At 46.4% G+C, this 24037-nt stretch overlaps 1 protein-coding gene across 14 annotated transcripts in view; it reads left to right on the forward strand.

Moving 5' to 3' along the window:
- CHD2 (chromodomain helicase DNA binding protein 2) overlaps window positions 1–22919 on the forward strand; it is a 91397-nt gene extending 68478 nt beyond the window's left edge. For 13 of the 14 annotated variants that reach the window (XM_069798489.1, XM_069798490.1, XM_069798488.1 and 10 more), the window contains 23 exons: window positions 723–911; window positions 1426–1588; window positions 1977–2129; window positions 2643–2714; window positions 3902–4051; window positions 4677–4825; window positions 5348–5444; window positions 6195–6287; window positions 6768–6941; window positions 7874–8049; window positions 9481–9522; window positions 10575–10714; window positions 11466–11607; window positions 11746–11896; window positions 13050–13172; window positions 13495–13623; window positions 14373–14513; window positions 15698–15832; window positions 17178–17356; window positions 17750–17849; window positions 18394–18610; window positions 18980–19229; window positions 19344–22919. In XM_069798489.1, coding sequence (XP_069654590.1) covers window positions 723–911; window positions 1426–1588; window positions 1977–2129; window positions 2643–2714; window positions 3902–4051; window positions 4677–4825; window positions 5348–5444; window positions 6195–6287; window positions 6768–6941; window positions 7874–8049; window positions 9481–9522; window positions 10575–10714; window positions 11466–11607; window positions 11746–11896; window positions 13050–13172; window positions 13495–13623; window positions 14373–14513; window positions 15698–15832; window positions 17178–17356; window positions 17750–17849; window positions 18394–18610; window positions 18980–19229; window positions 19344–19677 — 3499 coding nt within the window. In that variant the 3' untranslated portion in view covers window positions 19678–22919. The remainder of the gene's footprint in view (window positions 1–722; window positions 912–1425; window positions 1589–1976; window positions 2130–2642; window positions 2715–3901; window positions 4052–4676; window positions 4826–5347; window positions 5445–6194; window positions 6288–6767; window positions 6942–7873; window positions 8050–9480; window positions 9523–10574; window positions 10715–11465; window positions 11608–11745; window positions 11897–13049; window positions 13173–13494; window positions 13624–14372; window positions 14514–15697; window positions 15833–17177; window positions 17357–17749; window positions 17850–18393; window positions 18611–18979; window positions 19230–19343) is intronic. The other variant, XM_069798497.1, reaches the window with a different exon arrangement.
- Window positions 22920–24037: the final 1118 nt, after the last annotated feature.

Genomic DNA, 24037 nt, shown 5'->3' on the forward strand with positions numbered 1-24037 from the left:
ATTGCGGTTCAGCCATCCTCGCCAACCATTTTATGGCAGTCTCTGGGAGTATTGCTCAAGGACGGTGCTGTCTAGCTGATTGTTTGCCTGTCCACATTATAACAAATGTTTTGTTTTCTTTAAAACAAAATGGGCTATGTGCATTGCTAAGACTAAAACAAGCATGCCCCAAAACTCACTAAAATTATGTTTGACTGCAAAAAGAGCTGTCCCCCACATTGTTTTTGTTGGATCATAGAAAGAGTGAAGGAAAGGTTTGAGGTCTCCCAAGTGGAGGAGAAGAGCAGATCTCCACATTTCAAAGGAGCTGTTGGAGGAAGCAGCAATCCAAAAGAGCCCTCAGAGCAGTGTAAAACATAGTGCAGTTGTCAAAGCCCTGCCTAGGGGATGGCACTGTGGAAAGTTCAGAAACTGCTGCCAGGTAAATGCCAGCAGGAGACAGCAGAGCAGAATACTGGAACGCTTGGGATTTTGGGTCCTGGGAGTTAGTGTGAAGCTCAAAGATAAGATGTTAGGAAGGCACCTAAGCCCAGAGAGTTCTTAGCTTTGCCACCAATCTGTTCAGTTAGCCAGAGCAGAGTGAACCATTTATCCTCCACTGTATCTCCATTAAATTGATGATCTCCTGTCTTGTGCAGCAGGAGCATATCCGATAGATGCTGTTTGGTGCGATAAGACAAGAGGTATTCTGACTCCTCTCTGCTCCTCGTTTCTGTTGCTAGGTTTGAGTTCTGGGAAGATTTTGAAGAGGATCACGGGAAGGGTAGAGAGAATGGCTACCAGAGCCTTCACAAAGTCCTGGAGCCATTTCTCCTACGCAGAGTGAAGAAGGATGTGGAGAAATCTTTGCCAGCCAAAGTGGAGCAGATCCTCCGGGTGGAAATGTCTGCTTTGCAGAAACAGTATTACAAGTGAGTCATTAAGTTATGGGGAGTGCCAGTAGAAATGGGTACATCTTTCCAGTGCCTTGGGAATGTGTTTCAGTATAGCTTGTCCTTCAGAATGCAATGTGGCAGCTGTCACTTGTAGTACCAGGAGCTTCCCAGTAGGAATCTGAGGTAGTGTAGTTGGTATCTTTCCCTCTACAAAAGCATCTCCAGACCACTGGAGATGCTTTCGTAGAGTGATACAATTCAGCTGGTCAGCTTTGCAGGACAGAGGCTATGTCTTTCCTGGGGGAGTAAAGCTCCCCACAAAATTGGGTTGCTGTTTAATGTTAAACTGTAATAATATCAATAGGAAAGGAAGATCAGGGTTTCTAGTGAGGAAACAGCAGTATTCTGCAGAAGAACTGAAGAGAGATGGAGGGAGGGAAGTAGACTGATGCCTGAATAAGGTGTCTTTGAAGGTTTTGTTCCTCCAAGACTCCAGCATGCCCGCTCTGCACTGTGAAATGATCTCGACTTCTCATTTTCCTGCCTGCAGGTGGATTTTGACAAGAAACTACAAAGCTCTTTCAAAGGGAACGAGGGGGAGCACATCAGGTTTTCTGAACATTGTGATGGAGTTGAAAAAGTGCTGCAACCATTGCTACCTTATCAAACCTCCTGAGGAAAACGAGAGAGAGAATGGCCTTGAGACCCTGCAGGTGGGCAGTGTCTTTGGTTACCACCTTTTTTCCTTAACTTTCCTTTTTCTTCTGTCCTTCCACCAAGATAAGATCTGGTGAAGCTTTAGCTTCTGCAGCTTCTCCATTAGAAACAGTGATCACAGCTAAGCCACTTGAATTTCCAGCCCTCCAATTCCACTGTAGGCAATGTTTTTTGGCCATCTAGAGTAGGAGTTGCATGCAATATAAGATCTGTCTTGGATGGTTCATTATATGTGTGGCCTCTGCTGTGTAAATCCAGATGATTTGATTAGAAATGTATGGGACAAGCACGACCCCAAAAGAACCAGATCTCTGCATGTCTCTGTGTAATGTACGTAAGGGTAAGACTGGAAAGCATCAGCTGGAATGACGGTTACTCCTTCAGTCTCTGATCAGGAGCAGTGGAAAACTAATCCTCTTGGACAAGCTGCTGACCAGGCTGCGGGAGAGAGGCAACAGAGTGCTGATCTTCTCCCAGATGGTGAGGATGCTGGACATCTTGGCAGAGTACCTGACTATCAAACACTACCCTTTTCAGGTGAGAAACATCACCATGGAAAACAGTGGGGTTGACTTAAGTGCAAGAAAATGCAGTGGGAAGCCTGGGCAATGGGAGTCACTGAGTTTCCCAGAGACTGGTGACTGGGATTACAGGTTGCACTTATTGAAATACACTGGAGGGAACTGGGAAGTCCCTTCATTTCAGTGCAGCCCCATCTCTGCAAAACGCCTCCTCTGACAGGCCCCTGCTTCGGGCTGTGTCCTGTGATAAACCCCGAGGAGAGGATAAAAAACGCAGAGACCCTGGCTGGGAGCCTGTAACGGGAGCTGCAGTGTCACCCGCCGTGTGACTGTTGCCTGAGCATACACCCCTCCTGCCCTCGCAGCACAGCGGGCTAAGGCAGTGCAGTTATTTTTAATTGGCGGTTATTTTTAATGATTAAATGCTGCAGGCAGGGAAGGGGGCTGTTGGGCTCCCAGAACTTGGGTGCAGCAGTTCCTCAGGGCTCCTTTACCTTCTTTCTTTTATCATTATTGTTGATTTTTCTAGCGCTTGGACGGCTCGATCAAAGGGGAGATCCGAAAGCAGGCGCTGGACCACTTCAACGCTGACGGCTCTGAGGTACCGCAGCTGGGGCTGTCCTGCCTCGGAAGGGTCTGGGTGGGCTGCCTGAGCCGCAGGCATTTACAGCTGAGCTGCAGGTGGTGACTGCCAAGAGGGGATTAGTTCAGTTCATTTCTTTTTACAGGACCTCAGGTACTATTAAAGACGCAGATATAGAAAGTTTTGCAACTAGCTATATTGCTTCTTTTCAATCTCCCACATCCAAAGAACAGGGCTGCAAGTCACATCGCCAGGAAGTCCTGAAGAGGCCAGGAAGAGCCAGAATTTAGCAATTCTCTCCCCGTGGTCTGGGGAATGAGGAGGTTGCTAAATGATTCCTCCAGTCTGAAGCTGGTTTTGGATATGAAATGGCAGAGGCAAAAGGGGGATTTTAAGCATTGGCAGGCAATGGAGTCTGGTGTTGGAGGTGAAAGTCTCCAGCGTAATAGGAGAGGGCATCTTGTCTGGGCTTGCTGACTCACAGTGACTGGTGTGAGGCACTTGTTTTGTGCCACAGTCAGCCCAGCCTTGAGAAACACCCGTCCTCGCTCCAGAAGCCTGGACTGGGGGGAATCTTGTCTGACATAGGAGATACAGCTAGGTGCTTCATGGTAGTGGGAAGGGTAACAAATAAAGGTGAGGAGATTACAGCAGTGTGGGTGGGAAAGCAGCAGGAATGCCCACAGGAGCTGCCCTTTCCCCCTCTCCTGGGGTTATCCATGGGGGCTCAGACATCCTGGCTCTAACCTGGCACCCTGTGCCCTTGGGCAGTGACTCAAAACAGTCTGTTCGTTGCTGATCTGACCCCCAGCAGGTTTCAGGCAACAAAAAGCATGTGTTTGCCTGCTGCCTTTGTAGGAGCCTGGTGGGCAGCATGGTTTGACCTTCAAAAGCAACTCCAAGGTGCCCTTGCCCTGAGCCGTTTGCATTGCTTTCCCATAACTATGCAGGCCAGGCTGTTTCTGGAATAGCATACCTTTCACCCCTGCCAGCACCGCCTCACCTTGTGCGTCGGCTTAAAGAACGGTGGTACTTAGCCTGCCTGAGTAGAGTTTGTGGGAAGGAAATCCTTTTTCTGCTTAAGAAGCACGAGTGCAACAGAGCCCTCCTTCAGTTTCCTTGAATAGCTTTGAAGTCGCCACTGCTCTTTTATGTCCACAGTTACAGGCTGGCTAACTCACGGATGCTTTTTTTCTTTTCCCCAGGACTTCTGTTTCTTGTTGTCAACACGAGCTGGTGGGCTGGGAATTAATTTGGCCTCTGCTGATACTGTTGTTATCTTTGACTCGGACTGGAACCCCCAAAATGATCTTCAGGCTCAGGCTCGGGCTCACCGTATTGGACAAAAGAAGCAGGTTGGAAGAGTTTCCTGGGTCATTTTCTCTGTGGTTTCAGCGTGGGCATCTAAACAGGCTCCCACCTCACCAGAGCTTCTGAAAACATGGTCTTTTTGCCCTCAGTCCTGACTCCTGAGAGTACTGCCTACTCAAGAGAAGCTCAGTTAAAAGCCAGGAAACAAAAATCAGCCCAAATTTGCCAGATGCCAGGTTTTTCTGTTGGCTTTGGATCCTGGCATGGTTCAAAACCAAGAACCCAGCCCATGGCATTGCACTTCTCAGCCTAGTGGGCTCTGTTCTTTCTTGCCCTGAAAAACTTGGAGAGTAGAATATCCACCTTTAGTAGGGTTTTATTAGTTACGTGAAAAGTTTGATGCTAGTTTGGATTTAGAGTGATTGTTTCAGAAGATTTTTGCTCTGTGCTTAGTCGCACTGCAGGATCTGTGTTAACCAGCCTGATTTTAGCTGATCCCCCTGAGATATAAAAAGTACGTGAAGGTTTTTATTCTAAAAAGACACATCTGTGTATGAAGGAACCATGTCAGCAGACTAGTCTCCTGTGAAACCACTGAGGGATGCATCACTGTGTCAGCAGAGCATGTTCAGGTCCAGGAAATAGCTCTGTTCCTTTCTTGCCCTTCAGGTGAATATTTACCGCCTTGTCACAAAGGGTACAGTAGAGGAGGAGATCATTGAGAGGGCCAAGAAGAAAATGGTGCTGGATCATTTGGTTATCCAGCGTATGGACACCACTGGCCGGACCGTTCTGGACAACAACTCTGGGAGATCTAAGTAAGTGATGGTTTCAGGAGGCAGAGATGTCTGGTACAGCATGTGGCATAACCAGCTTCATCTGCTGGTATCTCACAATATTTGTTTGATCGGGTACAGGGCAGGAGGCTAATAAATGATGGCAGCTTCCACTGATTTGGCTTATGCAACCATTAATTTGGACACATAGGATAAAGATGATCAGAAATAAAAAACTAGTTTTAATGTGTTACCTGTTTCTCCTCCTGTCTGCCTCCCAGAGATCATCCTGGTCTGAGGGAACCTGGTGGTGGTGGGGGAACAGCTGCAGTTTGGCAGTGACCTCAGACTCTCCCAATTTCCACCCAGTAGATAGAGGTTGTCCCCTTTACGGTGGCTGTCTGTGCTAGAGCAGGAAAGAGATGAATAAAAAAAGCTTTTTATAGTGCTGGGTAGAAAACTCACTTCTTGCTTTAATTAGGAAAAACTTTGGTATGGTTTTGTGCTGTAGCAGTGATGACTTAACAGCTCAAAAAACATTTTCCTTCTCATTTGTTCTTGCAGCTCAAATCCATTCAACAAAGAGGAGCTGACAGCTATTCTGAAATTTGGAGCTGAAGATCTCTTCAAGGAGCTTGAAGGGGAAGAGTCAGAGCCTCAGGTAGTTTGAAATTGAAATCACGTAGGTGTTTGTAGTCCTCTGCAGGTCTGCATGGGGGATCATGTGTGCTCCTTCTTTGTACTTGCCCTATGCATGAGAGCAGGTCAGTCAATAGGGGGCACGTGTGAGTCCAGAGAAGCTGAAGAAAGAGAACTCTGGGGTTGGGGGATCAGGGGCTTGAGGAAAGCCTTGTTGTTTGGGGTTAAATAGTAATGGTCACCAAGAGAGTCCCTTGGCTCCCAAGGGTTCATTATATAGTTATAGCACAGCCTTCTGAAAGCTCCTCTTCCTGCCTCCTGAGCACTTCTTCAGCATCCTTTTTGGGTTGTTTTCATAGAAAGGCAGGAGTCGGCACAGTAAAGTCAAATAGGTTGCTCTCTCCTGCCTCAGTGCAGCGTTGCTAGACAGTTTAGTATTAAGTGCTTTGACTAGTTCTCTTAATGGCCTGAGTAGCAGAGCTTCCCCCAAGGGAAACAGTCCACAGTTAACACATGCCACTGTCTGGAAATTTTCCCTGCTGCACAGCCTTTTCTTCTGTCCTATCATCCTTATTTATACTCTTTTGTACCACTTGAGATAGGTCATCCCTGCCCTTGATGATGACACCCTGCAGATATTTGCACTTTATTTAGCTCATATCAGCACAGTGCGTGTTTAGCTGTTGCACCCCACGAGTCTGTTCTCAAAGCCTCTTATTTCCTGCTGTGCTCGGCACCCTCACCTTTATCACTCTTTCTTTCTGACTGATAGGAGATGGACATTGATGAGATTTTGCGTCTGGCTGAAACACGAGAGAATGAAGTGTCCACCAGTGCCACCGATGAGCTCCTCTCCCAGTTTAAGGTATGGACCCCCAGGCTCTGTAGTGGGGTGCAGGAATGTGGCTCCCCACATCTTGCCACGGTGCTAAGGTCAGTAACAGACAGGACAAATCAGGCCTGGTCAGAGGTGACTCCTGTACAAAGCAGTTCGCTGAGGGGTTGTCTGGGTTCAGTAGCTGGGGAGATTAGTAGCTATTAATTTAATTTCAAATAAGTGATTTTGAAGGCTGTCAATTAAATGCAGAATTTGCCAAATTTGGAAACAAAACTGGCTACTTACACAGGCTCCGCAGTACTTCTTAAACTGCACATACTTCCTCAAAAGCTGTTAGCCCAAAGACATGGCAAGGAACAAGGAATGCAGTGACATAGGTATCAATTATAAAGTAGTTATGGAATGTTGGCAAAATTCCTGTGAGAAGGAGATGAGGCTTAGCAGACAGTTCTAGGGTATTCCTGCCAGGGGAAGGAATTTCTAAAAGTGTTCCTTTGCTTATAAAAGGTGGCCAACTTTGCAACCATGGAGGAGGAAGAGACAGAGCTGGACGAGCGGTCCCAAAAGGACTGGGATGATATTATTCCAGAGGAGCAGAGGAAAAAGGTGGAGGAGGAAGAAAGGCAGAAAGAATTGGAGGAAATCTACATGCTGCCTCGAATCCGGAGCTCAACTAAAAAGGTACAGCCCATCTCAAGGAGCTGAGAAGCAGGAGGCGAGAGCTGGCAAAGGCAATGCTCAAGAGAAGCCTTCTTGCCATCTGAGTACTTCTTTCCCTCCTCCAGAGCTGGTTAGGAGTAAAGCACAGAGGTGGGCACATTGACCTCTTGTTGGCATCATGCATTGGGCCCATGGTTTGTAATGCAGTGTGAGGGCCCCTACTGGATTTGGTATGACTCATCTTATCTTAGCAGACAAAATAAAGAGAACCTGTAGTGAGCACAGGGCAAAATATCCAACTGTAAAATGCAGAATTTACTGCAGTTTATGCCATTTTATGGCTGTTTCTTTTCCTTGGGCTCTCTAGCTCCCTGGGCTGCTCTTGCCTAAATGTGGCTTTTGCAGGCAAAAGAGATGGTGTCTTCCCAAGTTCTTTTTTAGGTGATGGGATCTACCCCAATCCAACAGAAACCAGACTGTGCAAGGAAGCTCTTTTTGGATATGGGACTTTAAGGGGTTATGAACTGTTCTCTGGGATGAGCTGGGGAAAAACATTAAAGTGAAAACTGAAGAGAAGGATAGTTCATATCAGATTATTCCAGATTCATTTCTGAGTTATCCTGGTTTTCAAAACAGCCTAAGGGACTGTGGCACAAACCCACAGTAATCAAGGTGTTTTAATGTATCTAATACTGTAGTAAATCAAAATGCAATTGTGAAACTGCTGGCTAGAAGGCTCTAAAGGGAGGATGACCACCAGAGCCTTAGTTAGCTGGAAACTGCAAGGATGTGCAGTCTTTCTGGGTTGATTACATAGGCTTCTGCATCTTCAGGAAGAAATGCCAAGGTGTTTTACAGTCTGAACGTGAAATAGTGCCAGTGCATGGGAGGGGCAGAAAAGGTTGGCAGATTAGCAGTTGTTAACTGTACTGCTGTTTTTCTGGTACATACAGGCTCAGACAAATGACAGTGAATCAGATGCAGAAACTAAGAGAAGGCTTCAGAGATCATCTGGATCAGAAAGCGAGACTGATGATACCGATGATGAGAAGAGACCAAAGCGCAGGGGGCGTCCTCGGAGTGTTAGAAAAGATACTGTGGAAGGATTTACTGATGCTGAAATCAGGAGGTCAGTGCTGAGCACAGGAGACAGTTCAGAAAACAAATACCAAAATCCCATGCAGGTGGAGAAAACCCCAGTTTAATCCAGCAGGTATTCACCTGTAAGCACATCAGTGGTTTAGGTGGAGATGGTTCATTGGGCCAGCTTCTGCACCTTTGTGTAATTCAGTTTGCTCCCAGCTGATGACATAACATTCAGATCTGTGCAAAATGGGCTGGATTGCCTTTAGTCAGGCCCTTTCTGGGCCAAGTGGCTTGAGCTAATTCCATATTACTCGTGAGGTCTTAAGTACCATGAGATACAGAGCTGGAGAAGCCAAGGACTCTGGCCTTCCTGACATTTTTCTGGCAGTAGTCCTGCTGATTTAAGCTTTAAGTGAAAGGCAAACTCTGACAAAATAACCCCATGAGAAGCACTGGTCTCGTTGATCCCGGTGGTTGTATATCCTCTTCTGCACTGTGTCCCTGAAGTCATCTGGGGGGAGAATTCCAGAGCATTATTTTCTTCTCAAGTCTTCTAACTCTTGAGCCTTTCCCAAAGATCTTTGTCTTATGGCTCTGCCCAGATGTTCAGCCAAAGATGGAAGAGAGAGGCTTGTGAGTTTTCCTTGACTCTCTTTCCGTCTCTGAGTTGATGTATTTTTAAACAGGAGATGGTCAGACAATTTGGATTGTGGTAGCTGCCCCATACCCAGCCCTGAAACACAGAGAAGGAAGGAGGTGTTGCAATGTGAACTATAGCAGCCATTTAGGTTATTGTGATGTAGAAGAAAGAGGCTGTAAGAGCACAAAATGAAAAAAAGAAGAGAAAAAATTAACTCATTTTAAAAATAATCTGTAGTTGAAGCCACTGGGTCTACTCCCAGCACAAGGCACTGTCCAGTTGCAGCAACGGTGTCTGACTCTTGCCGTAAAGTTGTGTGTTAGCCATGGCAGTGATTTTCAGAATGAAAATAAGACATAAAAATAAATAGCAATCCTTGTCTGCAAAATTCTGTTATGGATTGCACCACATTTGGCTCTTCTGTGATGGGTTGTTACATTTACAGCCTAAGCGTTAAAATTGCTAATGATGTTGATTTAATGCCTCCCTTCTCCTTGGAAAAATGAAGTTAATCATTACCAATATGGTGTGAGCCATGCTTGCTTTCAGTGTTTTTTATACTACAGTTATGACTCTCCTCTTTTTTTTCCTCATCTGCCAAATACCCAACATTCATAATGTTGTATTCTTCTCCAGGCAAGGTCACAAAACTCTTTGTGGGGGTTAATGGATTAGGTTTCTCAGTCCTGAGTGATGCTTAGCTAATCAGCATGGAATGCAAGGTTGATAATGTGGCAGGGTGTAATTAATATATTCCAGCGTATTTGTGATATTGGACTCACTTTTTATGGCAGTTGGTTTAGTTTCTGGTTTTTTTGGTTTTTTTTGGCTTAGGTTTATCAAGGCTTACAAGAAGTTTGGATTGCCCCTTGAAAGGTAAGTCCCAACCTGGCCCTTCTCCAGAGCGTTATCATGGGGGGATGTTGTGTTTCTAAGAACAGCCGTACACACATTGCTATGGGTGTGTGATACAACTTCCACAGATAGCACAAAGCCTCGCTGTCGTGTGATCAGTAACCCAAGCACTGCCATACAGTCCCTCATGTCTCTGTTGATGGGCACTGATGAATGCTGGCTGAAAAGCAGCTAAAGCAGTAGTGGCACCAGCAGTGGAGCAGTAGTACACAGCATCATCCTTCTGGCAGGGTCTGACCCTTGGGGCATTTCCACTCTGCCTAGAAAGGAGAGGGAGCAGCTGTCTGAACAGCAAATGCTACCCAAAACACTTGCCAAGCTTCAATATGCATATTAGTTTCAAGACTGAATTTGGAGCATCTTTCCCTCACTGCCATATCCCTCTTGAAGGGAAGCGGAGAAAGGCACATACCATCCTCAAGTGCGGGTCTGCAGAGCCCTGCACGAGTGCTGTGCCCCAGCATAAGCGAAGGGAGGAAGGGAGATGATGGGCACATGTGCTGGGTCTGGAAAGCCGTAGCCCTCGCTGAGGTCTCAGAGCTGAGGCAAGGATCCTTGCATATATTGTATGAGAAATGACTGTGTTTTTTCAGCTGGTTATACTCTTCTCTTGTGAAGCATGAGGCTTGTGTGTGGGCCTTGATGTTACTAACTTCAGCCAGGCAAAAGGGATAGCAGGTGGCACCTTTGACCATCAAATGGAGTTAATATGGAACCAGGAAAGCACAAAGGAACACTGGACAGTCACAGAAGGTGCCTGTTGTGCCCAAGATAGACAGTTCTCACCTTTGCTTTAATACTAAAAAAATCTCCAAAGGATTGAATCAGTTATACTACATCTGCACATCTGCAGACTAAAACTGTGTTGTTTCCTGCATGAACTTGACTTGTGCAGGTTTCGTACATTCATACATATACAGCATTGACTACTAAAAGCTATGGAACAATTGCTCAGGAAGTGACTGGGAGGAGATATGCTGTATCAAATACAAAACTTTTTTCCCCTTTCCCAGGCTGGAGTGTATTGCCCGGGATGCTGAGCTGGTGGATAAGTCTGTGGCTGATCTAAAACGGTTAGGGGAACTCATCCACAATAGCTGTGTGTCAGCAATGCAAGAATATGAGGAGCAGCTGAAAGAAAATCCAGGTGAAGGTAAGCAAGAGGATTATGTGCTGCTGTTACGATGTTTTTGGGGATGTTCCATGGAGCTGGTGAGAAAACTGTTCCCTTCCTGGACGGGGAGGCATACCACATTGCTGCTTAAAAGCAAAGAAGCAGCACACATTTAAACCATCCCATCTCTGCCAGGCAGCTCTTGCCAATGGAGAGAAACCCCTGAGTCTTCTGCTCAGACTGGCAAGTGCCATTTGGGTCTGTTGGCTTCTGCTGAACATCAGTTTTTGTGGGGAGAGGCTGAAGTAATCAGCTTATTTAATGCTGGGCCACAAGGCAAAACAGATCATATTTTAACTGTTCCCGGGATTGGGAATCAAACTGGTGCTGTGTGTACTCCATGGTAAAGCTGGATCCACAATTAGCACTTCCTGGAGCTGGCATCATCAACCGCTCCATGTATGGCTGTTCTGTGATGTTGGTTTGGAGATACAGGGGTCTAGGTTGGATTTCCCACTGGGTCTCTGCCTATTGCATCTGAACAAAACTACTGAAGCAACAGCTTCAGCATACTTAGATGTATTTTTAAGAAAATTATACTGGGAGGTGTTTGGATTGCAGATCTAAGTGAGTTAGTGAAAGAAAACTTACATTTTGGGCCTGCCTTAGCAGACAGCCTTATGTTTAAATAAGAGGTTACAGGCAAGGTCTTGATCTGTGTGTCTCGATGTTCTTACAGAGGCACTTCTTTCTGTAAGAGTTCTCTTAGTTGCTGTATTTTATTGTTGAGCAGGGAAAGGACCTGGAAAAAGAAGAGGTCCTACTATCAAGATTTCTGGTGTCCAAGTCAACGTGAAATCTATCATCCAGCATGAAGAGGAGTTTGAAATGCTGCATAAATCCATTCCCACGGACCCAGAGGAAAGGAAGAAGTGAGTTTGGCTAAGTAGGCAATGCAGAAAGAAGCTCAGGGAATTTGGATTTTGTAGTGGAAAGAGAATAGCTTAGATATGTGGATTTGCTTTACCTCCAGCAGCATTAAAAGTAGCTCATGTTTGAAATGCCTTTAGGTACCGCCTGACATGCCGTGTCAAAGCTGCCCATTTTGATGTAGACTGGGGAGTGGAGGAGGATTCTCGCTTGTTAGTGGGAATTTACGAGCATGGTTATGGAAACTGGGAGCTAATTAAAACAGATCCGGAATTGAAGTTATCTGATAAGGTAGGTTGCCTTGCTTGTTGCTTGCATTGGGTCCATTGCAGTGTTCATAGAGAACATGTTTGATTTACTCCAGAAACAGATGTTTATGGTTGTAACCACTCCAAAAATAATAATAAATAATAATGAGGAAAACAGTGACCTCCATGGAATGTTGCACACTTGATGGAAAGCAGAGTTGTGTTATTTGATTGGCAGTAAATTTTCTCTGAACAGTACCATATGAACCACACCGAAATGATGCAGGAAGAAAATGGTAATGCTGACATGTGTGGTTACATGCACAGTATAGAGGGTGCATTGCATAATCGTGACTTGATATTTCCTTGAGTGTCTCACAAGAAGCTGAGTCTGAATTTCTGTGTGGAAATAATTTTTCGCAGATTTGACACTGCTTATGTCAAGACTGGTCTGTGTTAGCTTTGAGGGTATAGTTACATGACTGGCTATGGCAGCAAAGCCAGCTGGAAAGCCTCCATCTAGTTCCTCTGTTCCTCAGTCATTCCCATAAGAACTGTTTATGGGGGCCATGTTGAAACGATCCAGGTTAAAAATAAGCCGCCATCGGTTGTGTCAGCACAATGGAAGGAGAGTGAACTGCAACACAGGGCTGAGGAATGTTGAGAATATCTACACCAGCTTTGTTGCTAATATGCTGCATTCCCGTGACATCCCCGCTAGTGCTTTTAGCAAAGAGATCAGACTGTGGCTGCAGCCTTGTCCACTAAAAATTCTGCATCTGTGTCATTGCTGTAGCAATGTCTCAGGTTACCAGAGGGGACCAGTCTTTGTGACAAGGCTGTCACAAACAAATCTGATGTGTCAAGGAGAGTGGACTCAGATTTGCAACTCAAGGTCCCAAAGACGGTTTGCAAAGATTTTTTTCTTCTTTTTGCACACTTACAAGAAAGATCATAGAGAATCTAGAGAGCTGCCTCAGGGTCTTTTCACTTCTGCAAAAGGCTAAGGGGACAGATGCTTGCTAGGACCTTTGCTTTTGGCTAGACAGGGAGAGTCTGTGTGGGAGCTGGAAGAAATGGCTTGAACCTTCTTGTTCACTCATAAAGTGCAGTATGTCCAACCCTTTGCTGGGCCTGGAAGGGACTGCTGCCAGTGTGTATCTCTTTTGTCAAGGTTTTTTTCTTCTTTATCAAAGATCCTACCTGTTGAGACAGATAAGAAACCTCAGGGAAAACAGCTCCAGACCCGAGTTGATTATCTGCTGAAACTGCTGAAGAAAGATCTGGACAAGAAAGAAAACATGAAAGATGGGGAAGAGGTGAGATGTGGCTGCTTGATTCTGGGGGTTTCAGGATGAGTGGCTGGCTGATGGTGGGAGACAGTCTGTGTTCCCAGGTTGCTGAACGTCTTCTACGTGAAAGCATATGGACTTGTCTGTTGTCTGATTGCATTGTGATACTGAAAGGATAATTAGTAAGGGGCAGGTAATCATTACACTTACTGAAGGACTGAGGCTCATCAGGCTTCCTGCCACCCTGCAGGGCCTGCAGCTGTTTGCAAGATGTTCAGGAAATGGGGTATGTCCCCAGGAAGTAGCTGTAGCTCTTTGCTTGTCCTGACTTGTTCTGTGTTTTCACCAGGGTAAGCTAAAGAAGAGGAAACCACGAGTGAAAAAAGAGAACAAGGCTCCCAAAGTCAAAGATGAGCATGGGAATGAACTCTCTTCTCCTCGGCACTCAGACAACCAGTCAGAAGAAGGTGAAGTCAAGGTGAGTCAACTTAGTGGATAGTGGCTTTTCCAGGTTTCCTTGAGCTATGTGGTTACTGCAGAAACTCACCTTGAGAAGCACCCCTAGCAAATGGCTTGTGGAGTCAGGGGCACTACAGACCACATTCCCACAAGAGACTGGCAAATGTACTAAAACATATATACAGCTGTTGGGGTGAAAGAAAGACCTTTCCCACCCACTCTTTTAAGTTAGTGCTTTAAGTGTTTTGGGGGATCCTAGAATGGCCGTACACATCCACATACTGACTTGGAGGAAAGATTGTCTCAGGACAAAGTTTGTTGCCCTTATAAAGCAGAGAAAGAAGAATTGTTTCCCTCTCCTTTTCAGTACGTCAGCCAGCGGTAAAGCTGGAGTTTACCAAGGTCATGCTGTTGCTTAGAAAACTTTCTGTCTTTGAGTGGTTTGGCTTGTAGTCTAAGGCTTTTTGTTCATGTGCTGATCAGTATCTACCTTGGGGGCTGAGTGTTCTCGAGCACAGCTGGCATAGGAAAGCAGTGCTTATCTACAGTTTGCCAGCTAGATTGGGGCTCGTCTATTTTTTATACCCTTTTGTCAAGGGCTGGGTGGATTGCAGCTGGTTAAGCAGGGCTTGCTGTCTGGTTAAAGAGGTGTGAGGGCAAATTTGGATGGACCTCAAAAATTGCCTGTGTTTCAAGGATGTAAGTTTTATGGAAGAAAGTGTACGTGAGACGAGGGACTCCAACTTTGTGCTGTGACTGATTTTCTAGGAGGATGGCTTGGAAAAGAGTCCAGTGAAAAAGAAACAGAAGAAGAAAGAGAACAAAGAGAACAAGGAAAAACAGACAACCACTAAGAAAGAAAAGGAAAGTGATAAAGAGAAAAAGAAGACAAAAGACAAGAAGGAGAAGGTATGTGGTACTCTCAGGAAAAGTTTAAGAGATAGGAAAGTCTCTGAGCAGAAGGGCAAGCTATGAGACTTACGATTCATTAAAGGCCCTGTGTGAAAAGACATGAATGAGGCACTGTGGGGTGAGGTATTATTCCTTTTTCAGCCCTCCTGAATTCTTATTGTGAAGAATTGCAATAAAAAGTGGAAAAGGCAATATATCCTAAAGCTTGGGGGAATGTGAGCAAAAAGGAAGAGATTTTGTCAGACTGCCTTTAAAGTACAGTGGTCCCTGTGGCAGTGATATGGCCAAATAGCTGATGTTAAGGAAGAAAGGGGGAAGAGCCTGGAGCACTCAGATCAAAGTTCTGTTCAGCAGTGATTTATCACAGGGTTGGCAACTCCTTGTCTGTGTTCCCCTTTAATTTAAACTCACCCCAAATAACCCAACTGTCCACACCATCAAGACAGTAAGTTGTCCTTGTCGCTGTTCAGGACTCACCAGAATGAGTGTTTCAACATCAATGGTATGTTGTGGACTAAAATGTCCCTTGAATTTTGGGTACAACTGCCCTGAGGCTGGGTTCAGATTGGAAGGGGGGTAAAAGCTTCTATAATAATGACCTGAAGTACCTGTCCAAGGAACAGGTATGTACTGCATGCCCAGTGTGTTTTGACACTGAGGTCATAAGTGCAAATCAAGTTTTGTTGCATATGTAGGGGAAAGTTTGCTTTCCAGTGATTTTTGGTATAGCTTTGACTGCAGGTAAGCCATGTGTCAAAATTTACACTAACAGGCTGATTTGAGGTTGCTTTCCAGAGTGTCTGAGGACTAGTGACATGGCATGAAATTGCAGATCCTCGTAGACATGAGACTACTCTGAGCTCTGTCCTTTGCAAGGGATATATATTCTTTAGCTTAACGTCTCTTACAAGTCTTCAACATTGGTTTTCTCTCCATGAGTATGAATATCGTATTCATGTCCAAAATGTTGGTTCTGACTTCTCTCTACTCCCTCAAGGATGACATAAAGCTAAATAGAGACATTGCAGCTAAAGAGTTTGAGATCTTGGGAGGAAAGTTGTAGGAGCGATGCCTGGGGTTTAACAACTGCCAGTAACAATAGTGTGGAGGTTGTTAGTTGGATCACTTGAGATCCTGCAGTCTGGCTCATCATGTGATGTGTGTAATTTGTCCTTGTAAAGCCTAAAGGTGGTGAAGCCAAATCTGGAAGTAAAGGGAAGAGATCGCAAGGTCCCGTCCACATTACTGCAGGGAGTGAACCAATCCCCATTGGAGAAGACGAGGATGATGATCTGGACCAAGAAACGTTCAGCATAGTGAGTATTTTCCTCAAGAGATGGGAGGGTGCTGGCAGAGAGCCCAGCGAGGCAGCCAGGGTTTGCTTGCACGTTATCCAAGGATGTGGTTTAGGTGTTAGGGTGTGAGCCCCCTCCTAGTGCCTCACAGTGATTTCCTCTGGCTGATCTCAGAGCACGGCAGAGCAACCCTGGATGAGAGTTGTCCACCAGCCCCCTCTGTGCCTACTAGCTGGCTGCTGTAAATGGCACTTCAACTGGAAGAAACTTCAAAGCTCTTTCAGCTCCTGATTCTCACCAAGCAATTGCACTGTTAAAGGGTTCAGATAACTCCCTTAAAAATTCAGCTTTGCATGAGTGCGCATGTTCGACCCCTCCTTCTGCCAGGGATACCAGCCAGGACAGGAGAGGGCAGCATGTCATCAGAGCATGCAGAAGGGCTCTCTTCTTCAGCTGATAAGTTCCCGCTGCTCATTTGACAGGCCTGGGTTACAGAAGACCCTGCAGCGTTATGTGGCAGTCTCTCCTGTAGAAGCCAAGGAGCCATTTCCCCAGGTGGGGAAATACAGGAGAGTTTTGAGGGTGGCCTTGTATGGCTGTGGGAGGTACAGAGTTGTCTGAGCTGTAAGCACTTCCCTAGTTGTGTAAATGCTCTTGCAGCAAACATGCCTGCAAGGCTCATTGTAAAAATAGCCTTTTAGTAAATGTTGTCATGGCAGACTCTCCTTGGCTTGACTTGCACAGGGAAATGCTGAAATATCACTGTTTAAAAACAGTTCTCTAAATGCAAATCTGTGTATTTGCTGCAGGTCCTGTGTTATTTTTGTCTGTTTTTTTCTTTAACTTTCCCTCTGTGATGCATTAAAGGTCCAGTCAGGCAGTAGAAACCTGTCTGATTTACTGTCTATGCGCACAGCTGAAAAAGAGGGTGCTTTCATCTCATGTCTTCCAGTTATGGTAAAAGCGATAAAGCGACCACAGATGGGGATGGACAGGGAGGGTATTGAGTGAACACTCATTCAGCTGGGGCTGTTGGTTCAGCATGTTGATGCTCAGTTACGCTTCCTTGCCTGCTGTGGGATCAGTGCAAGAGCAGACCATGTTTGAACACTTACGGTTTGCAAAGCAAATTTTTCCCCTCTAAAAGAGGGGGGCAGCGGAGGTGGGGAGACACTCGTCTTTTCCTGATTATTTTCTGCAGCATGTCTAACAAATTGCTATTTTCATAGCTGATTTCTCCTTGCCTAATGGTCAAATAAAGCTAATATCTTGTGCTAATGAACTTCTTCCAGCTCTGTCTGATTAACAAGGGAACAAAGTAGAGCCCTGTGCCAAATCACTTTCTGCTCTCTGTTGCTTTTTCAAGTGCAAGGAAAGGATGAGACCAGTCAAAAAAGCACTGAAGCAACTCGATAAGCCTGATAAGGGACTGACGGTTCAAGAACAGCTGGAGCACACACGCAACTGTCTCCTAAAAATTGGGGACCGCATCTCTGAGTGCCTTAAAGCCTACACTGACCAGGATCATATCAAGCTATGGAGGAGGTGAGGGATCATTTTGTTTTCTTTGGCTGGTCTGTCATATTTAAAAATGGTAGTCAGAGGCTGCTGGGTTTTGTGTGGATGTGTGCCATTTGCCTCCTATTTAACCTGTGCAATCTTGTGTTCTCTAGCCCACTCAGTCCATACCAGTGTCAGGTGAGGGTTTTGTCTGCAAGTTGTGCTGGTTTCATTTTAATTAATTTCAGAGCTAGTTTATCTAAACCAGTGCAAACCTCTTTATTTTACTTTGAAGAACTTGGTTCCAGCTCATCCTGTCCTGAGCTGGGTTGAGACTGTTTTCCAGAGAGGGTAGAACTGATATGATGTTGGTTTGAAAGCAGCTGGCAGTTAAACTGCTGATGTAGCAATTAACAGAAAATATTCATGTCATTCTAGGAACCTGTGGATATTTGTGTCAAAATTCACAGAATTTGATGCCAGAAAACTGCACAAACTCTACAAGATGGCTCATAAGAAAAGATCGCAGGAAGAGGAGGTGAGATCTGAAGTGCCTTCCCTCCAGTTGCTCTCTTTAAAAGTTGTCACACTTGAAGTGTCAATGCTTTCTGCCTCTTGTCATGGGCTTGCTTTATTGTTGGTGGCAGCCTGTGATTTTCTTAACATCTAAACAGTCTGGTTGCATTTGCCTCCTCTTTCATGTGACATTTCTCCTTTCATCTAACAACACTGGTCACTTTGTCCTGGCTCTTCTGACCAAGAAAAAGCATTGCTTGGTGTGGCACGTTGTGTTGAATTGACCTTTAGAGTGAAAAGCCTGGGAGAGCTGCCCTGTAGAGATAGGATGTCGAAGCAGAGCCGTGCGAGGCAAAACAGTGCCTGTCCTTCACCACATTTGTACCATTGCCATTCATACCATGCTCAGGCACAGTTGGTTCACCAAGTCTCAGAGAGGTGGGTGGCCCACAGCATGGGGAGTCTGCGGAAAAATCCAGAGCCTGACAGACAAGACCGTTGCTCACATAGTCTGAATCTTTTGGTGGAAGAGCAGTTGAGCTGTAACCATCTCTTCCACCTCGCAGGAGCAGAAGAAGAAGGAGGACATGTCCAGCATGAAGAAGCCGTTCCGCCCGGAGCCTTCAGGCTCCAGCCGCGATTCTGTGATGTCCCAGTCTCACGTGCCTCACAATCCTCATTCCCAGAAGATCCACCTGCCCCCTTCCCATGCCCAGCAACAGATGCACGGGCATCCGCGTGACAACTATGGCCATCCAAACAAGAGACATTTCAGCAACACAGGTGAGCACTGGCAAGCCAGGAGAAACCATCCCTTCTAACCTAATGGCTGTTTGCCCTTGGACACAAATCATTCTGGGACTTGTGGCTGATCAGATTAAAGGTGATGGGATGGAGCATATATTACCACTGTACTTATTGCTGGACTGGAAAACATAATGATATAGTGATGAAAGAGTATAAGAACAGGACAGAATAAGATTTGCTAGAATAATAATAAAGAAATTCAAAGAATAAAATTGGGCCCACGTAATTTAGGGAGGAGAAAGTTAAAGGGGCACAGCAATAGTTATCATTTCTTTGAGAATTCAGCAAAGTGATGGGCTTAAACTAAAGTATGAAAGACACTTAGTGGTGCTCTCCTCATTGCAGACCGAGGAGAATGGCAGAGGGATCGAAAGTTCAACTATGGTGGCAACAGCAACCAGATGTGGGGTGGAGAGCGGCATCACCAGTATGAGCAGCACTGGTACAAGGACCACCACTACGGGGATCGACGATCTCGTGGAGAGCCCCACCGGAGCTCTGGGAACTACAGACCAAATAACCTCTCCCGCAAGAGGCCATACGAACAGTACAACAGTGACCGAGACCACAGAGGCCACCGAGATTATTACGACAGGTAATTCCCTTTCATCTCAGAAAGGCTGGGAGGAGTTTGCAACGATGCACCCGGCTGCGGTGGCCAGGCTTTCCTTGGGGAACTGATCTCCATCCATTCGTTTTCTCTCTGCAGGCACCACCACGATTCCAAGCGTCGAAGATCTGATGAGTTCAGGCCTCAGAACTACCACCAGCAGGATTTCCGACGGATGTCTGATCACAGGCCACCCATGGGATACCATGGCCAAGGACCTTCGGACCACTACCGGTCTTTTCACACAGACAAATCGGTAGATTACAAACAGCCTCTCCCTCCACCTCACCCTGCAGTGTCGGACCCTCGCTCACCCCCCTCTCAGAAATCTCCCCACGATTCCAAGTCACCTCTTGATCACAGGTCACCTCTGGATAGGTCCTTAGAACAGAAAACCAATCCAGATTATAACTGGAACATTCGGAAAACATAAAGTGACTGAGAGGGGGAAAGCGCACGTCTGAAATACTTGGTTTGATGCAACAGTGGCTGGTTTCTCCAAGCCAGCAACCAGGAACTCTGAACATGCTGCTATCATCTTGCTGGGTCAAGGAGGATTTTGGGGGAGTAGGTGAAGGAAGATTTTCCCTAGCTCTTGGTTCTGGTTTGGATTCCTGTTTCCTTTCCCCTCTTCTACCATTGAATGCTGGAACCAGCCTTGCTGCCTCATTCTTTGTTTTGTTTTTGTTTTCCCCAATCCAGTGGACCCAAGGGAATATTCCCTAGCCAGTGTTTCCCCAAACCAAGAAGGCGGATCGATGCTGCTTAGGATTGTGCAGAAGGCTGTGTGCCTCTTCTGACTTGATGTTACATGACAGATGCTGCTTTGGGGTTGGGGATAAACTGGTTGGGCTGTTTAACCAGCATAGGGCAATGGGAGGATATATTCAAGGAGGGACAGGAGAGTCCCTCAGCAGACAAGCTTGGTTGAAAGAGGGACTTGATGTCCCTGCAGAGTGACTCCAAAGGAGTTGGAGCCATGCTGGTGACAATCCATTGCTTTCCTGGCCACACTATCATTTCCATGTCTTTATCCATTTCAAGAAACTGGCTCTGCTTTGATTGTGTCCCCTGCAACAGAAGAGGTATGGGGGACCTTCCTCCTATCTCCAGAGCTGGAACTGGCAAATCTTGACTTTGGGGGGCTTTGGGATATGTGAAAAAAAGACAGACTTCCTTAACAAAGTCTTAGTTCACTTCCCACCAGTAGGAAAGAAATTGGGTTGACAACAATATTTCCCAGTGGACAGGACTCAGGAATTCATAACAGAACGCCTCTTCTCTTCTGACATGGGCAGCTTGGATGATCCAGGAGCTAACAGATGTTGGCTGGGAGCTGCAAGGTCAAAAAATGGCTCTAGGCATCTGGGGATCCTGAAGCACCTAATCTCCCTGCCACTAAAGTCTGGTCTTTGGGCATCATTTCTCTCTGCGCTTCGCGAAACAGTGATCACAAACCCTTACTGCAACCAAAGGATAAGGATGGTAGAGCAGAGTTAAACAGGAATCCAATGGACTGATCACTGTTCAGCGAACTGTCACCTTCCTGCCACTGTTCCAGCAGTCAGCAGTAACTCTGAATTGCTAAGAGTACCTGCACTGAAAGACCTTCTGTCTGTCTAAACTGGAAATGTGCCTGGGGGCTTAGCACCTAAGTGAGCAGGGAGACAATAAGGAATTCAGGACTGAGTCCTTAAAAATCCTTGGAGCAAATGTCTTAGGAGCCCAGCATGGCAGAGGGAAAAGAGGAGTCTGCAGCCCAGCTCGGTGGACTTCAGAGCAAACACTCCTCCAAGTATTTGAGCCACAGCGTATGATGCAGAACAGTGTCCAGCCTGGAGACAGGTGTGGTGAGAGGGGTTGTGCACAGATTGCTGGCCAGAAGTAGCTTGGGTGATTATTTTTCAGGTCCTAGGTCTTTGTTTGTAGAGTCACATCCCTGGAGACCACAAAGCTCTCCCAACAGCTGGGCTGCCCAGAGCGTGGTGTCTGGGGATGCGACATCTCCCGGAGCTCAGTATTAAAGACCAGGCTGTTCCAGACTCCTTTTTGGTGGGGGAATGAAGCTGGGCCCCCTACTGAGATGCCAGTATCTGACCCTAATAAGCTGTCGTGTCCTTTCCCCGAAAGACTTCAGGGGAGATGGGTGTTCAGGGCTGGCTTCCTGACTCCAGCCAGTGCCTTGGAAGGCGCACACAAACCGACACTAATACCCCCATGTTGCCCCTCCATGCAGTGCATCCCTTGAAATCTGCGGCTGTTAGTCACTCCTTTCTGAGCCCACTGCTTTAAAGGGACAGACAGGAAGTGTTTTGCTCCCCTTTTGTTTTTATTTTGCAAGATTTCTACCAAATGCAGGGCAGTTTTGCTTCCTTAGGGGCACTGTTCTGCCCCAAGAAAGTGTTACGCTTGTGTTTACTTGTGCAGGAGGAGGTGAAGGCAAGTCTTCCACAGTCCCCCTTGGAGCTGCTGGGTTGATGAGAGGTGTTGAGATAGCATGTTTCCGCGGTGTTTCTCACTAAGCTGTGATTGCAGGCACGCTTTGTTGTGATATTCCGCAAAGAGGTCCTTTCTTTTCAGAGGTATTAGCTTTTAATGTGAAAATGGAAGAAACCTCGGAGGTGCAAAGAGAGTTGCTCTTTTTGTTCACCAAGTGGTGCTATCGTGATAGAAAGTTCGTGCCATACACTTGTAGCGAAATGCAATACTGGCCAGACCAGTGTTATGGTTGGTGCAGGAAAACTTTGAACCCCAGCAAGAGGCATTTTCTGTGTCTAGACATGGGGGTTTCTGCTCATTCTGGGTTCCAGGTATGAAGTTGGTTGTGGTTTCCTTCTTGCGCAACAGCAAAAGCTTTACCCATATCCACCGAAGAGCTGTCCCTGCTGTTACGTTAGCCTGAGACTGAAGTCACATAGTTTTGTTCACTCATGGTGGGTGGGTCTTCACTGGGTTTGGCTTTAATGAAGCTGGAGAACTAGATTTGGGAGAAAGTCCTCCCTGAGTGCGCACACACATGCATGCATTTTATGTCCTCTCAACATAGGGACCATAACCAGACACAGTCATTTGGATGTGAGCGGGATCGGAGGGGACAGGTCCACAGCCATAAACTTCACTGCGGTGTTTGTGACAACATCTGGTACAGCTCTTCTTTCCAGACCAGCTGCGGGATTCCCTCTAGCCTCTTTGCAGGAAAAAGTAGCAACTTGCTGGGTTTTTATTTTAAAAAAAATTGTTTTTCAGCCTGACCTTTTGGGAAATGGTGTAAACTTGTGAATTCACATGATGGAAGTCCTGCAGACTGAAACACGCTGCAGGGACAGGCGATGTGGTGCCCAACCAAAATGGATACTTAACAGTGCTCTGAAGTCCTTACGTGAACAGTTTAAGTGATCCATGCAGAAATACTATTCTGCTTTCAGCCGTTTCCTCCCGACCTCCTCCTTCCCTCTGGGGAGAGAAGGTCTCTTACTGTAAAAATGTGGACTTTTAAACCTGTTGACTAAAAACAGTAATTAATATTAATTTATATTTGTGAAAAAATGCCACTGTCCTAGTGATTTCTGATGTAAATATGTTGTTTATATAGTATGTATTAAATTTTCCTACATTGTAAAACTGCTGTACTTTTGATTCTTGTATATTAAAAAGTGTTACTGAGATTTTCAGAAATGCGCCAGTCAGTGTGTGGTGTGTCTGGGGGGGTCCTGTAGCCCCTCCGTATGGTGGCAGGTTTGGTGGAAGCACAGGATAAGCACCTAAAATGGGGGCTGTTATGGGATCACAGGGCCCTTTCCTGCCAGCCACGGGCATGCCGTGATGGGTATTTTCACTGTGCAGGAATAAGCATGTTCTTCACGGCTGTTTTACATAGTTTCGCAGTCAGTGGTGATAGAGACTTGGAAACCCCTTTGGATAGGAATTTCCACCCGATCAGGAGAAGCCGTGTGTTTCCTCTACCCATTTCCATTCACTGGGATGGTACCAATGTTTATGTGTTTATCCAATCTCTGTCTTTTCTGGGTCTCTGGGAGTGCGGGAACTTCTTTTTGACCCTTTCTGGGGAGAATTCTCCTTTGTCTAGGAGAAATGCTGCTCCCGCTGCATTGGTGGAGTTCTCCACTCTGTCCCGAGCCCCTTCTGGGCAGGACATGCCTTTCTCTGGGTGGGATGAGATGGCATCCTGGAGGCTGCTTTGGTTTGGTCTTTACCCTCCACCTATTCATACTTAGGCCCACACGGCAAGATGCGGTGCAGGGATTTGCAGCTGTTTCTCCCAAGTTATAAGAGCTCATTGTAAAAAGGGCTTTTCACACCTGCAGCCACTGGGTCCAGCCATTCCCAGCCTCTCTGCTGCTGAGCCAAGTTTCAGCCAAGAGTGAAATTTCACAGCTGAGTTATATGCCCCTGAAAAATGAATTTCCTAATGGAAAGAGTGACTGGGTGTTAGCCGCGTGTCTGCGGCAGGGAGAGGGGGCTCGGCTAGAGGGAGGCACAGGGACTATGGGGAGCTGGTCCACGTGTCCCTGCTTGGAGCGCGGGGCCGTGAATCTACCTGAGGCAGGTGATCTTTTTGATTCCGCACTGACTCATCTTTCATCCAGGGGTACCCACAGGAAAGCTGGAGAAGCAGGGGCCTGAGGAACCGGAGCAGCGGGACAGGTAAGGATAGTGGCACCCCGATGCCGGGGGGGGACGTAGGCATCGACTCCCCGGCACAGCTCAGCCCGGCATCCCCCTGGCACCCCCCTGCCAACCCGTGTCGGCAGCCCCACGCTGCAGAGGGAAAT

The sequence above is a fragment of the Haliaeetus albicilla genome, chromosome 12 (assembly GCF_947461875.1).
Source record: "Haliaeetus albicilla chromosome 12, bHalAlb1.1, whole genome shotgun sequence".
NCBI lineage: Eukaryota > Metazoa > Chordata > Aves > Accipitriformes > Accipitridae > Haliaeetus > Haliaeetus albicilla.